The 15,784-nt window shown below is 37.2% G+C and overlaps 2 protein-coding genes across 2 annotated transcripts in view; one reads left to right on the plus strand and one right to left on the minus strand.

The window, feature by feature from the left end:
• Window positions 1-1,425: 1,425 nt before the first annotated feature.
• Window positions 1,426-5,768, minus strand: prim1 (DNA primase subunit 1). The gene is made up of 13 exons (XM_020610595.1): window positions 5,446-5,768; window positions 4,462-4,619; window positions 4,270-4,376; window positions 4,082-4,155; window positions 3,845-3,981; window positions 3,407-3,465; window positions 3,177-3,286; window positions 2,875-2,966; window positions 2,618-2,750; window positions 2,470-2,539; window positions 2,285-2,391; window positions 2,044-2,142; window positions 1,426-1,955 (listed from the first exon to the last, which is right to left on the minus strand). Exons 1-13 carry the CDS (start codon window positions 5,552-5,554, stop codon window positions 1,936-1,938), a joined length of 1,275 nt encoding a protein of 424 aa, XP_020466251.1. The 5' UTR covers window positions 5,555-5,768; the 3' UTR covers window positions 1,426-1,935.
• A 4,993-nt stretch (window positions 5,769-10,761) lies between these two features.
• rnd1a (Rho family GTPase 1a) overlaps window positions 10,762-15,784 on the plus strand; it is a 10,886-nt gene continuing 5,863 nt past the window's right edge. The window contains exons 1-2 of the mRNA XM_020610751.1: window positions 10,762-11,040; window positions 11,534-11,621. Of these exons, the coding sequence (XP_020466407.1) occupies window positions 10,921-11,040; window positions 11,534-11,621 (208 nt within the window). The 5' untranslated portion in view covers window positions 10,762-10,920. The remainder of the gene's footprint in view (window positions 11,041-11,533; window positions 11,622-15,784) is intronic.

The following is a 15,784-nucleotide window of genomic DNA, read 5'->3' on the forward strand; positions in this document are numbered from 1 at the left end:
ATTCCAAGTTCCTTTTCATATACTACATTTTTGAAAAGACTACTAGAATTATCAAAATATTGGTTCTCAGACGATCGTATCTGATTTAATGTTTTTAATGTCAAGGATGGATGACACATTTATCAGAACTATGACTGCTCCTGCATCCTGAGGTTGAAGAGGGACCTGTCAAAAGACTTAGTTGCTCATTTGTTGTAAAGTTGTTTTATCAAATAGCTTCTACTTTTCCAAATAAATAAATAAAACACATCAAATGTAGAGCAAGGTAGTAGCCTATTAATCCATCATGTTTAGTTTGTAATGTTGAGTAAAATTATTAACAAAGTTATACTCTAGGATTGCAGTAACCAACATTTTAAAAGCTGATACCAGTGCAAACCACTCACTCCCTGGACACAAAACATTTGACCTTCTCCCCTTGGGACAGTGCCGTAGAACACTGTAGCCTAAACAAGCAGACACACGGACGGTTTCTTCCCCACCAATGCCACCAGTCATGAGCTGTTAATCCATGCTTGTGTGACGGGACACAGCAATCACCCCAGTGCAACCCAATGTATATATCAGTCTGAAAGCTCTTCTACCACAATATGTATACAGTATATATTTAGATTCTCCTTTTTCCCTGTTCTCTTTCCTATTTGTTTGCACATATTTACCTATTCTGAATGCACACATTTTTATTTAACTTTTTTTTCATGTTACCTTGCAAAACATATTGAGAGGCTCTGTACCAGTCACATTCTGTGACTGCCAATAAAGCAGCTTCTAATTTTAACCCTGAAATGTTGCTTTAAAATACCCAGAGAATTTAATAAGTTAAATAAATTGTTGCCAACTGACTTTCTTTCTATCAGAATCATTCAGCTTGAGAGCACTGGTTGGTTTCTGGGTGCCTGGGAAAATAATGAAAGTAGTGTAACTAAACAAATCTTTCTCCTGGGGCCTCCTATGTGTGTACTCCTAGGCAAATCAGATATTTGCATGAAGGGAATAAATATATACATACAAACCCTGCAGCAAATATACAGTAAAACAAGCCTTTCTTCAAATGTTACTGCACTGCTTATTTTTGAATATAAAAAGCATAATATACTCAAGTTAAGTTGACTCATCTGTATCCTTGAAGGATGTCAATAACAATAATAATAAACTCGGTTCATTAGTTGAAATGCACTTTCTGAGAGGAATATATTATTTTCTACTATTTCCTTTTGCACAAATGCCCATGTGTGTTTATCATAATGTGAGAAAAGCTTAACACATTCAGGATTAACACACTAATAACAACTGCTACAGGTGTGGTGACAAAACCTGAATGGCTGCAATCATTAAGAAACAAATTAACCCCATAAATACTGAACAGTTGCAAAAATGATTTTTGAAAAAGATATATGTACATTGATCTAGGAAAAAAATCTAGGCTTTTTAAAAGGTTCAACGATGTCATTTATTCAAATTCCACACATTGGCTTAAGTATTGGTACAAAATGTAATATTAAAACTATTACCTCTAATTTGTAACTGTCGACCGTCATATCACTCTGCTTGCTCTTCAAATAATTTGAATTTACAAAACCTCTTATAATAAAAGTAACTACATTACCAGGTTTTGAAAGCATACAAATTTAATTTTACAAAAGACTGTACAGTAGCAAAATTTAGGCAACAAGTAAAACAATAGGAAACTGGTACTGTACTAGGGAAACTGTATAGCAAGGGGTTATTTTACTTATGTTTAATTTATGAAAACATTATCAGTGAATCTAATAAGAACATAAACATGTATTAAGCTGAAATAACTGGCAAGATTTCACCACAGTATGAGACCCCCTCCAAACAGGACACACTGTGCATCATCAGCCACTTGAAGCAACAGCGAGCTATTAATGGTGCCTCTTCAGAAGTGAATCACTTTGTGATTGTTGATCCAGTTCAGAATTCTTTCTGAAGATCTAAAAGAAAAAAAAAAAAGATTATACCAAAAGATAACAGCTCAAAAGTTTTCCTTTCTTCATTTAATCCACCAAAACTACAACATACCACTCTTTCTGAGCAGCTCTCCTTTCCACGAAGAGGCCATTTGATCCAGAAACTGATCGAAGTATTTCACATACTTTGCCAAGCTGGTTCTTTTGTAATCTGTGAAGAGTAATCACCAATTTGAAACATTCATTTACTCTAGGCTCATTTTTATTAGACTGCTAAAAGTGGAATTTGAGATTTAAAGTAAGTGAAAGACAAGAGTCTGTGATACATTAAAATTCAGAGTTCAGAATTTCACCTCTCATCCTTCGTTTCTCTGCTGCATCCTTCTCATTCTCCTTGATGTCCTCTGACTTCTCGCCCACTTCTCCTGTTCTAGGCTGATCCAGCTCCTCACAGATGAGGCTAGAATAAAAAATAACCAGCAACTAATGAGTATCACATTGCACACAACAGAACATTAGACATTAAATTATCACTTACCTGATTGTGGGCACAGCAAAAGGATCAAATGTGTCTAATTCTTTGACGTCCATGGGAACAGAAATGCGTCCTGGCCAAAGACAGAAGTCACAGTCAGCGACCTCTTCACCATGCAGTCTTGATTTAATCTCGTTAGGTCTATATTCACCTGTTTTGGGGTGTACACTGAAGGGGCTCTTCAGCAAATGGTTCACACCTTTACTGACATTTATGTCGAGCCGTGGGTAACAATACTGCAGCATGATTTCTTTCTCAAAGTGTTGGTTCTTCTTGGCAGTGTGCTGAAGGAAGGAAGTTGTATCGTAGTAATAGGCAACACTTGTTAAGAGCCCTAATGCAGTAATGTGTAAATGTCAGTTAAAAGACAAACACTTGTCATTATGTTGTATGAACAGAACTTCCAACCTGTTTAGTTTCGGCGTAGCCGCTGATTAAATCCCAACGTTTTTCAGGGTTCTTCTCATTTTTGAAATCGATCTGAAGCTCGTTTCTTACATGTAAAAGCTCAGTTAAGGTCAAGTCCAATTATTTTCACTAACATTTCTGTATGCCGAAGACCTATTATTTAAACTAACTGAAAAACCTAATGTATACTCATATTTTAATCCCATTTGAGAAAAAGAAAATGCAGCTTGTGTCAGTAACTACCAGCTCTATTCTGTGTTCATGAAATACTGTAAATATGCAGCATACTGTGAAAAGGATATCTTCAGGCACGAGTGCCAACACTTTGTTTACAGATTCCTTGCGGCCCAGTATGTCCTGTCCCTTTAGTGCATACTGTTTAAAGTATCTCTCCACCTCTGACAAAGATGCACTGTTGAGATTACAGGCACAAACCCTTACGAGAGGTAAAGCCGCTGCGTCTAACACATCTAAAGTAACACAGTTCACAGCTTCAAACTGATCTTCACACAGAAAACGATACTATTCTTACCTGATGAAAGGATGAATCGGTTCTGTCAGCACTACTTTTTTCACAGTTTCTTCACCACCCTATAAAACCATCATATGCACATCACATCTAAAAAAAATAACTCACAGGTCTTTAACATATGAATCATTAACCGCCTGCTTGTGTACCGAAAGGAGTAGGCTTCAAAATTCTAAGTTACATCCAATGATTAACCGGTGAGTCTTGATGAAACTTAGAATTGAAGCAAAACAAATCTGGAGCTGTGGAGAGCCGATATAGTGTTACCCCGTTCTTTAAAACATTACAGTGCTTCACTTCACTGTACTAAATTAGTGTTTTTGTCTGGGTTAGACTGTAGATACAGATACTTGATTTTAAAGGAAACACCAACATTGATATCTGAGAGTTATGGTCAACAAACCTGTCCTGATCATCCAATAAAAGCTAAAACATTGTTACCTTCACCAGGCTCAGGTATTCTGCAACAGCAGAGCGTGCAGCTACAGAGAGCTTCCTGGCAGCTTCATCACACACCCAGCAATGCACTCCTCTTCTGCCAGAATAAACCCACAGCAGGTGCTGGAAACCGAAATCGTCTGGAATATCACATAAAACAAATAATGTTTGATGCTAATTTCACCCAAAATTGGAGACAATATAAGAGGATGCCTGCCACATGATCACCAACAAACCCACCTCGAAGAGCTCTATCCAGGACACGGATAGCGATGGTCATCAGGGTCCAGCACTTGGAGCAAATGTCTGCAGCACTAAAATTAGAATTTGCACCATCTCAATGATGTGACTGCCAAGATATGCTGAATTACTATGTCAAATCATTTGCAAACATGAGTAAACTAAATGATCATGCATAATCCTTTTACCTGCAACAGCTTCTGACATCATCATAATCTGTCATATCAATATCAAACACCAGCTCCTTTTCCAAAGCCTGGAAGGTTCCTGATTTCACCGTGTTGTGTTGGTTCGGCTGTGGGTGACAAACAGACCAGCAAGGTAGCTGCAGTGACGCGGGATCCTGCAGGGGTGCAACTAATAGAAACATGCAGTCTTACCCTGTGACTGTATATTGCTCCAATGTCAATCTTGTAAGGGTTCATCTTCTGCATTTCTTTCTCCAGCTCATTCTGTGTGCTGAACGACTGGTAGCGGACATAAATGTCATCTTTGAGTGTGAAGGAGAACTCTCGATTCTGAAAATAATTCTTCTGCACTGAAGTTGTAGAAGAAACTAAATTAGTCTCATATGGTGTTAATTGCCTCTTAAACACAACCTCAACCTAGTGGTGCTGTTGAACTGTATTGTGTTATACTGACAGGTGCTTCTTTAATTTTGCCTACCATCTCTAATATAAATGAGGTAGGCACATGGCCTGATTAACCTCCTAGATGACCCTGGGGCAAAGATTTGAAATACCAAAAATGCGCTTGTCCTAGCCTCTCAAATGTGAACATTTGCTAGTTTTCCTATTTTCTCAGTTAACTGAATACCTTGTTATTTTTGACTGGCCCTTTTCAAGACCAAGACCACAAGATGGAAGAGCAGTGATACTGTACTAAAGTCTGAACATACTTAATCAAATTATATAATTCTGAAACATATGAGGTAAACCTGGGGCTTATAGGGCCCGTGGACAGTTGCCTGCTTTACCCTGGTTGGCCATTCAGCCATGGGATGACAAAATAATAGACACATCTCCCTGTATAATGCAGTGCAGTTCAACAGCAGCACAGAATACATCTTCCAAAACGCTCATACAGTTGAATTAACACCTCTCTGGAACAGTTTCAACAAAACTTAACATATTTATTTTCACTGCGGGACTGCTGGATTGGACTGCATTAGCCTAAGATGAGTAGGCTACCGAGTGGACTGCCGGCTGAATCTAGAAACGTCATCAGGTCAACTGAAAAACCACAGTTGACGCTGCGAAGATGAAGCATACAGGTAGGTCGCAAATTACACAGCGTCAGTCAAGAACTTCGGCCATGTAGATTGCTAACCAATGTTCCTGCTCTGTGTAATCAACAATACTCACCTCCTCCATAGTTTAGCCAGCGATAGTACTGGAAGAAGGGGAAGAGCCGTCGGTAGTACAGCGGTAATAAGTCCGGCAAACAAGCCGGATCATAATCTGAGGATGACATCACTTCGTAACAGAGTAACAACACCGGTACCAATATGAAATAAGGATAAAATATCAACGCTACTGAAACTACTGACTGACGGTTCAGTGTGTTGTTCTGCAGCGCGGGAAAACTGTTAAGGAAGGACGGAACCAATCAGACAAAGTTCTGACAATGACATCACCGGAACTAAGCTTCCGACACTTCCGTTTCTCAAGTATGTCATCAAAAACGGGAAAAAAGAAACGCTATCAGGAATAGGCTAAGGTTGAACGCTTACTGGATGTAACTGTTTAACAATTATAAGACTCTGTTTACTCAAAGCTGTTATCCGTCACGTCCTAAAATGACTGAAATGGCGGAAGTACCGCCTTGAAGAGAGGGTCATGGGACATGTAGTCATTTGAGTCTGCTGCAAGGTTTTTAAAATTTACAGATATATACAATAAAATAACTATATATAAAACTGAAATAATAATACATTTAACTAAACATACATTTTTACACTTTATTGTTCTTAGAAATTTAAGAGCATGTAAACATATCTTCAAATGTTACTGCACTCTTTATTTCATGAACTTAATAAATACATTTAAATAAAAAAATTGACATTAAATGTGATATTAAAAATTTACAGTAAATGTGACATTTTTGAAAGTCTGGGCACCCAGTCAGATTAATATGATAATAATAACAAAAGAAATATATTGAACCTATATTTAGCCTATATTTGAGGGGTTTCCTATTAACCTGATTTAGCCTATAAGCTATCTATATTCAGTTAAAATAAAGTGAGTGTAGTTTTGTGCAAGAAATGACATTTTATATATATTTATATATTTTAAATTCATATTCTGTGAATATGGGGGAAACTTTAAAGCGTTATACGCTTTGGGACAGTATGTAAAATCAAAATTCAAATTGAAAATAGTGATTTGTAAATCATCTGTGTCATGTATAACATTGAAAACAATACAGCACCACAACATTTGATGTGATACCTCATCAAATTTATTACTTTGTACCAAATCACAATTGCAGTCACTTGTTGACATCAACTGTTTCAAATGGAGTCATCATTTCATTGTTTAATGACCTCATTACTAGCTCTGAAATGCAACAATGCCAGTGTTTTTTGGAATGTGTTGCAGGCATCAGGATTGAAGTGAGTGTTTATTTTGAACAAAGAATAACACTGATGAGGTAAAATTAATGACAATTCTATCACTGATTATGTAATGAGAACGACTGTAGTGCATCTTAAAAGACTTGAAGGTTTAAAAACTGGACAAAATGTAGTTTCAAGATGAGAGTTTATTAAACTGACTTTCTGGAATAAGCTCCAAGAAAGATAATATATTTACTCACTTCCAAAAAAAAATGTTCTGATACTGTAGCTCTCTATGAACTGTCATTTCGTTCTACTCCTTTAGAGGGCAGTACATGACAGTATGTTTGAGGGTCAATGCATTTAGCCCTTTTCAGAAAATATGATAGTAACTTTCATCACTGTTGATCAAATGTACCAAAAACACTCATAACCTTTCTTCTTGATGCTAATGTTAAGGCCATGAACACATTTATCAATTTCAGAAAAGATGTGAAAATCAAAAATTCCACTTTCTTTATTTTAAGTGGAACAGGTGTACAGGTGGCATGGATTCACTGTCCAGAGGGGACAAACAGGGAGACACAGGTTGTTGGGTTTTTTTAGGCTAAACTGGACTCATTTATGCCTTCCCCATTTGGCAGATACAGTTGTAGATACATGCACTGTGCAAGGAATCTGTTTTTGAAAAGGGCATTACTGTTTACAGGACAAAGTAGGTTGGGTGGTGCCCCTTTTCTGTCCTACCCACTAGTCTGTTGACACAGTGTGGTGTCAGCACTATTGCTTAATCATAATGTGGCTTTACCGTTACATTTTCTGGCCACCCGTCTGAAACTCTATCTAACTGAAGTGACACTGTTCACACTGAAGGTTGAGAGCTGTAGCAGCAATAAGAGCTCTTATCCATTATAGTACACTCACCCTTTGCAGTGTATATTTTATTCATCCTCTCTCATCTCTTCACTTGTCCATTGTTGTCATTAAATCCTTTCCCTGTCTGCCTCTGTCATTCTGTCTTTATTTCTCATAGAAAGGAAATTTTACAGAATGTATATGTCAAGATATATAAACCTTTTAACTACAGTGCTGCTGCTGTCATATGTATTAAATCAAAATTCATTTAACATTACTGATGGCAAACGTACCTTTCAACAGCTTGTGAAATGCATGTATAAAGTTTTTAAGGAAAAATTATTATGTGAGCATACCAGTATAGTACGTGTGTGCATAAATGACTAAGACACAATTCTTATGCGCTCCATGAAATCCATTTATATTTACACAACTGTCAAATAAGTAGATGCTGAGAGTGAGGACAACTGTGAGCATAATATACTATGCAAAATACCTACATTAGTAGTAATCAACTAGTTTCTTCTTTGCAGCATCAGTAAATTGTGCCACATTCGAGAGCAATTAATACACAAGTATTACCTGTACAGCTTCACTTCATGATTGCACTTGTGTTTATTGTAATATTCTTTAATCATACCCTGATTTACATAATGCAAGAGCTGTCAACCACATCATGCTTGAATTATGGAAATGAGCTAGCTTCAAGGTTTAGGGGATCTTTTTCTTTAGTTGGTCTTCTTAGAAATGGACTTGGGATTATTGGCTGCTGTCTTTCCATATCTATCCACTTTCCCATAATATATTATCAGTGCATATTAACACACATTATGTGCAGCAGGTCATAAGGTAAAGCAAAGCTATTAGTTCAAAAATGGCCAGTTGGGGCTATTTTCAAACTGTTCTTGAGCTTTCCTGTGGCTCATTATGCATGAAGACATACTTACGTACACTCACACACACATTCATGCACACCAACTCTAGCAAAATTAAATGTCAGGTGTCCATGGTGCACACTGGCCAGCAGTCATCATGCTAGATTTACACAAGAAGTCATAGTTTGGGGATTTAATAAAAGTCATCTTCAGATGAGCAAATTACTGTATGTCACCATTTCATAGCGCCATCATAGGTCAGTAGGAAACCTCTCAAACATGCATTATGATTGTGTTTATTGATGTTACGTAAATTCAAATGGACAAAACATGGTTGTCAGGATAGTGTAAATTTATCCTTAAAGGATTAGTTTGACATTTTGGGAGATATGTTTATTTACTGTTTTCTGACAACTACATGAGAAAATTGATCCCACTCTCATGTCTGTGCATAAACAGGATAGTCAATTAGCTTAGCTTAGCAGTTAGCCTGTTTTAAAAACACACCTACCAGCACTTTTAAAGCTCACTGAGTAACATGTTGTATATTCTTTGTTTAATACACACATAATGTAAACAGGATAAGTTGTAGTTTTACAGGGATTTAGGCACTGTAACAACTTATTGGTGCCCAGTGGCAGGGTGTAGTGTCTGCCTACACTGGTTGCCTTGGAACCCTCACAGTGATGGCATAACTCCCTGTAAGACTAATGCGTCTCCTAAAATGTCGAACTATTCCTTTAAACCAACAAGCTATTTTACATGCACAGTGGATAACATCTAAAGAGCAAGGCTGTACATGGTCTAGCAACGTCGTATATCTCTGAGCTTGTGCGTTTTTATGCTCCAGAGAGTACACTTAGGTCTTCTAACTAGTTGTTCCTGGAAGTACCGAAGTCCAGCTGAAACATTGGGGAGACCGAGCTTTTTTCGGTTCAGGCTCCTGTACTGTGGAATGGTCTGCCACGGGATATTAGATCTGCTCCGAACCTGACTGTTTTTAGATCACTCCTTAAAATGCATTTGTATTCACAAGCTTTTAACAACTTCACTGATTGATGTATTTGTTTTGATGATGTATTTTTCCTGTTTGTTTTATTGTGTAGATGTGTTTTATTTATTTTTATTATTTTTTATGTTTTACTGTACAGCAACTTGTGATATCCTAAGTTGCAAAGAATTGTATGTGTATGTTCAAATAGCAAATCATTTATGTATCACATGGCTATATCCACTAAACACTAAGAGACAGACATTTAGAGCAAATTCTGATTTTTGTGTATGCCATCCTTTGAATTTCTTATACTGTCATTATATGACCAAAATGACCTCTGAACTGAGATACTACAAGGTTTTAAGGGCAAAAAAAATCTAAAACCATGTAAGGAAGATACCACCCATACACACCATAAATAGTACTATTCACACAAGTCAGGTAACAGATTATGTGCTTTCTGATGACTTCTGACTTCACTGCATAGTGCTCAAACACAAACTACACTCACAAACAAAGTGCCAAAAGAAGAGCAAAAGCAATGGAATGGAATGCATTAATCATATCTCTTGGTGAGTATTAGTTTCTGTTGCAGCTGTGAGCAAAGTTAGATTTAGGCCTATAGCCAGAGACAAATAAATAAATAAATAAATAATAACACTTAAATGTCACTGCACTCAAACTTTCATCAGGTTCTAGTGTTTACTTAAAGGAGTTTGGGATAGCACTGACAATATTTGTTTTATTGCACAGAGAGCTAGATAAAGAAGAACAATACCACTCGATTTGTGTGGTTTAAAGAAACAGTTTAATTTATTTTTATTTAACTTTTTATTTTTTGCAGAATCAGCTTTAATGGACACGTGTGTTGACTCTGGTAACAAGTAAACAAGATAAGGCTGAGAGAACAAGAAAAGAAAAAGGATGTGCAAACAAGAAAAAGGAATGTGCATTAGGAAAATAAAAAACATAACTATTTGTGTGATAAATATGAATCTACAGGCAGGATGGTTAGCTATGAAGTGTGCTGGGTTGAAAAGCTGTTCCCTGTCCAAAAGTACCTACCAGTACCTTAACATTCAGGCCCATTCCTGACTCAACCTTCAGTGTGAGGTCAGCAATGTTACCGAAAACCTCCTCTCTCCACGCTGACATGCTGGGTCCATCACCAAGTCATATTCCTGGACCTCATATTTTACTCATTAATCGCTGATGAATGAGAATTTTGAGTTGAGGTGCGACTCTGCTTTAGGTGGCGCAGTTTGGATTGTAGGAGACTTGAGCCCTGCAGCTCAGCATCATATGTTCTCCCAAACATTAAGACGTGCTCCTGTGCAGTGCCCTCCCTCTCCTCTGGACGCAGAGCTCATTGGTTGGCGCGACAATATAAACTCCGCAGTGATTCTCTCATTGACGGTGTTCAGCCTTACTGACACACCGACAGATAGGGAGGATTTACTAAACTAGGACAGAGGACAAAGATTTACTAAACTTTATCGTTATTCCGTTCCCTCCCGTCCCTTCTGATAATCTCCACGTTTGATTGACCTCCACCATGAAGGAAAGAAGACTCACGCAGCCTTTTGTATCGAGGTGTAAACTCGTGCTGGTTGGGGATGTCCAATGCGGTAAAACAGCGATGCTCCAAGTCTTGGCCAAGGACTGCTACCCAGAGGTACGAGATTCCTGCACAACTCTAATGTCTGTGTGTATTTTAGGATCATTTGTTGTGGAAAATAAACATAATCTCATTGTTTTGTCTGCAATAATGAATAAATTGTCCTTTAAAACCTTCACAAGAGCTTAAGGCTTTCCTACAGTATTCTATAGTATGTCAGTGCTACCTGGTATAAATTCTTTAAGCTCTTATTGGTGCATATACATATATTAATATTGTGCACTCTATAAACTTATTGGATTGTGCAATAAAATGTTTGAGGAACCAGTGAGTTGATTTGTTGTGTAGCTAAGTCATTTTAAAATAAGAATGTTTCATATGAATAGATGCTTGTCTTTTGTTTTATACTTTTTGCTATCGGTCAGACTCAGTAACTTTCTCACTGTAACTTGTGATTATATATATTTGATGATCTGATGATTTTCCATGTGGATTTGTGATTTTCAAAAGACAAGTTATGCAGTCCTTCCCTTCAACTGTTCATTTCTAGACATATGTCCCTACTGTGTTTGAGAACTACACAGCCTGTCTGGAGCTTGAAGACCAGCGTGTCGAGCTCAGCCTGTGGGACACATCAGGTGAGATTTGTGATCTTCTATTTTTAACTTGCTCACAGTTTAATAAAACTGAATGTTTGCAAAGCACAAGGCTATGATCTCCTCTCACCTCTCTGATGACACTTTAAAAGCCATCTAAGCTGTCATGGTCAACATTTTGTATTGAGCATTGAGTTAAGTTGTTTGTTTCAGTGCTGAAGAACTTGTTTACCATCCCAACAACACATTCAGCCTGGAGCCAGGTAACAACTGTAAATGAAGCCCCCCTCTCATCCATTGTTTTAGTGACGGTGGTGGCACTGTTACCAAGACATCACTATCTGTCCATCCTGTTTTGATGTAGTTAAGCAGCTTTTCACCAGTGTGAAATCTGTTGAGAGAGCTTCTTTAACAAAGTGATGCAGGCAGTGAATGACAGGCCTGAGCAACAAACAAACATTACCCACAGGACAACTGCGGCCTGAAATCCACAGTTTGCATATGGACTCCCAATGATCCAAGTCTACATTAATGAAAGGTCCCACAGCCAAAGACAAACAAGGACACCAGTTTGAGAAACATAACCAAGCTACTGTATTACCACGAACCTATAATCCACAGTTTGCATGTGGACTCCCAATGATCCAAGTCTACATTAATGAAAGGTCCCACAGCCAAAGACAAACAAGGACACCAGTTTGAGAAACATAACCAAGCTACTGTATTACCACGAACCTATGGCAGTTGGTTAAATAATCCCCCAATACTGTATCGGAACCATGAGATATATATTCACACATAGGAGAAACCTCCTATAATGACTTATTTCACCTGAAACTTATGATCTGTAAGATTTTGAAAGTGAGACTATTGCTATTGAGATTTGTGAATTAGTATTATTGGCAATCCAACTAGGATTGCAACTAATGATTATTTTCATCATTGATTAAAGTGCCAACTATTAATTGGTTCATAATTTTCTCTATAAAATATCAGAATATTATGTACAATATCATAATTTGCTTTTCTTTTTCTACCAACATACCAAAACCCAAATATACTGAGTATACAATGATGTAAAAGAGAGAAAGGCAGAAAATGCTCACGTTTGAGAAGCCAGAACCAACAAATGTTTGGTGTTCATGCTTGAAAGAAGACTGAAATTATTGTTGCACATTGTTTTTTTTTTTGTTTTTTTTGTCAGTTCACTAATAGATTAATGCACTTGTAGTCAATGAAGGGTGGGACCTCTGTGGATTGACCTTTTTAATGGCATTGATGTGAAATTTGACAGAATTCAGGTAGAGTTCATGGTAGTTTCTTTGTCTTGTATACTTGTTAATTTGGTTCAGACAGATCAGAGTGGTAACCCTATTGAGCAGGTAAACAGTTTTACAATCAGTTTGATTTTGCCTGGATTCAATCCACCAAGTGCAGGGGTGATGCTCACCTGAAACTCACAAAATCAACCACATTTTCTGTTTCTTTTAAATATAAAGGCAAGGAATTGCTGCTTTTTGAGGTGTCATATTTCCACATCATTGTAAACCAATCATTTTTGGTTTATAAACTGACACATGAGATATCACCTTGATCTCTGAGACACAGAGGACAGACATTTTTCACAATTTTGAATCATATTGTATACAAAACTATTAATCGATTAATCAAGAAAATAACCTGAAGATAAATCGATAATAAAATTAATCATTATTTGCAGCCATAACAAATAAAATAAAGACAACCATTAGTGTCACTTCTCAGCTACAGTAACTGCTCTGTCTTGGAAATGTGTTGTGAGCTGTGTGGATAGGGTAATAGTTGCAACCTGCTTACATAATCACCCTAAATATACAGAAAAAATAAGAAAAGCCATATCTGCTGCAGTCTGGCTTTCTATAAGAACAGTGTTTGCTGAGGCACTGTGCTAAGAGGAAGTTGAGCCGTGCCAGTTTCACAGGGGAGAGGGGGATGCCTCATCAATGCAGGGGGTGGAAGTCACTGCAGAGTGTGGGCAAGTGTGTATGTGTGTCTCCTGTCTTACTAGGTGTGCAACTGTGTATTTGTGTACAGCGTACAGTCACTGTGAACAGAAGGCACAAGTGAGGGATACTGAGAGAAAAGATACTATGCATGGCCTCCTCACTGCCTTATGGTGTGTGATGCCTAAAAAAAGCTCTTATGTAACTGAAACCAGCATTGAACTAATGTAGGTTTGTCTGTTTATCTCCCACAGAGTAAAAACCTTATGGACAGTCACCCTTTTCAGAGGAAACCTTCCATAAGACCCATTTACATTTGCAATACACACACACAAACAGACACCTCCTGTCACTCTTTATCTTCTTTCCTTTACCCATCCTATTACCTTCAGTTACATCTGTTTTAGGACTACAACTAAATATTCTTACCTGATTAATTAACTGACATTTGCTCTAGTCATTTCAGCTCTAATATAGAGCTAACTATGATAAAACTGCAACTGACAATAATTTTCATTAGTGATTAATTTGGCCCTTATTTTCTCGATTAATCGCCATTAAAAGTAGTTTAAAAATGGCCCTCACTGCTTCTCTGAGCCCAAAGTGACATCCTTAAATTGCTTGTTTTGTCCAGTTTTTTCATCTACCATCAGTTATGACAAAGAAAAGCAGCAAGTCTTCACATTTGAAGGGCTGGAACCAGCTTGGCAGTTTTTCTCAAAAAATGATTAAATAATTATCAAAACAGCTGCTGATAAAGTTTCTTTTGGCTGTTTGATTAACTCACAAAAACAATCAATAAGAAACAGAACAGAAGAGAGGAACCTTAGCTGTTTGACACACTATTTGATAACTGATAAAATTGTTTAAATCATTTCTAAAGACAAAAATCTGAAAAACTATGTAGTTCCAGCTTCTTCTCAAATGTGACAGTTTGCTACTTGCTATATGTTATATTTAACATTTTCACATTTTGGACTGAAAGAAATGTTATTGCTAGATGCTTGTGTAAATTGTCCTACTTTGCAAAGATTTCAGACAGGCTGAGTAAACCAGAACAGTAGTGCTTTGTGATGGTAGTTAAAATGTTTTTATCAATTTCTCAGTAGTCTGCCAAACTTGTGAAGACAACATGATTCCTAGTTAGTTCCACTAGAAGCTTATTAAAGTATCTATTCCTGGTATAATTATATCCTCCTATATCTACAAGGAAAGCCTCTGGTGCACATTTGGCCCCCGAGGACAGGAGTAGGAAATTAAATCCTAGTGTTGTTGTGTGGGGGGTGATTAGGTGACAGAGGGAAGACAATAGAGAGCGGACATCCTGTCAGGCTGTTTTTAGCACAGGAGCTTTCCTGAGAGTTCAGAAGGTTCTAGTTGTCTTGTTATGTAAAGATTAATACCACATATCTTTCTGGTAATTATAAGGCTACAGCCAGAAGCAGGCTAGTTTAGCAAAAAAACAAAAAGGAAACATCCAGTAGCACCTCTAAAGCTTATTAATTAGCATGTTAAGTGTTGTTTGTGTTTGAGATAGTGAATAGATGGCACATAAACCTTCATAAAATGGTGAACTGTCATTGCAGATTTTATTACATTTAAACAGAGCCAAGCTGTTTCCAGTCTTTATGCTAAGTTAAGCTAACTGGCTGCTGGCTGTGCTGGCTTCATGTACTGCAGGGACAGTAATGTGGCATTAATCTTCTCATCTAACTGTCCAGTGAAGGCATGTCAAACTCTTAAATGTCAGATTTGCTTTAAGAGTAATATTTTCCTTTAAAGAATATATTTTGTATATATAGAATATATTTATATAGACAAAGACTTAATACATGTAAATTAAGATTGCCTAATTTTGCTCAGATATACATTTGTCTGTATTTTGGCACATTATCTAATCTATCTACTGGGAAAAGTAGTGAAGTAGTTATTTACTGTTATAAAAGTTTACTAAACAGTTTTTGACAAATAATGGAAAGACGTGGTTAGTGCAGCTGGACTATCTGTGATTCAGTGAGTTTACTGTTCTGGAAGAATTCCTCTAAGTGGGAAGGTGTCATATTTAGTGAAATATATTTTTTTTATATTTTGGCAGAAGTTCTTGTGTCTATTTGTGTTTGTACTACTGTATGTGAGTGTGACGTGCGGTCAGGGGAGGCAGGTGAGGCAGAGCCTCCCCTGTCAATCTTGAAAAAAAATAAAAAAGTTACCCATAAAATATAA

This window comes from Monopterus albus, unplaced genomic scaffold (assembly GCF_001952655.1).
Source record: "Monopterus albus unplaced genomic scaffold, M_albus_1.0 scaffold106.1, whole genome shotgun sequence".
Taxonomy (NCBI): domain Eukaryota; kingdom Metazoa; phylum Chordata; class Actinopteri; order Synbranchiformes; family Synbranchidae; genus Monopterus; species Monopterus albus.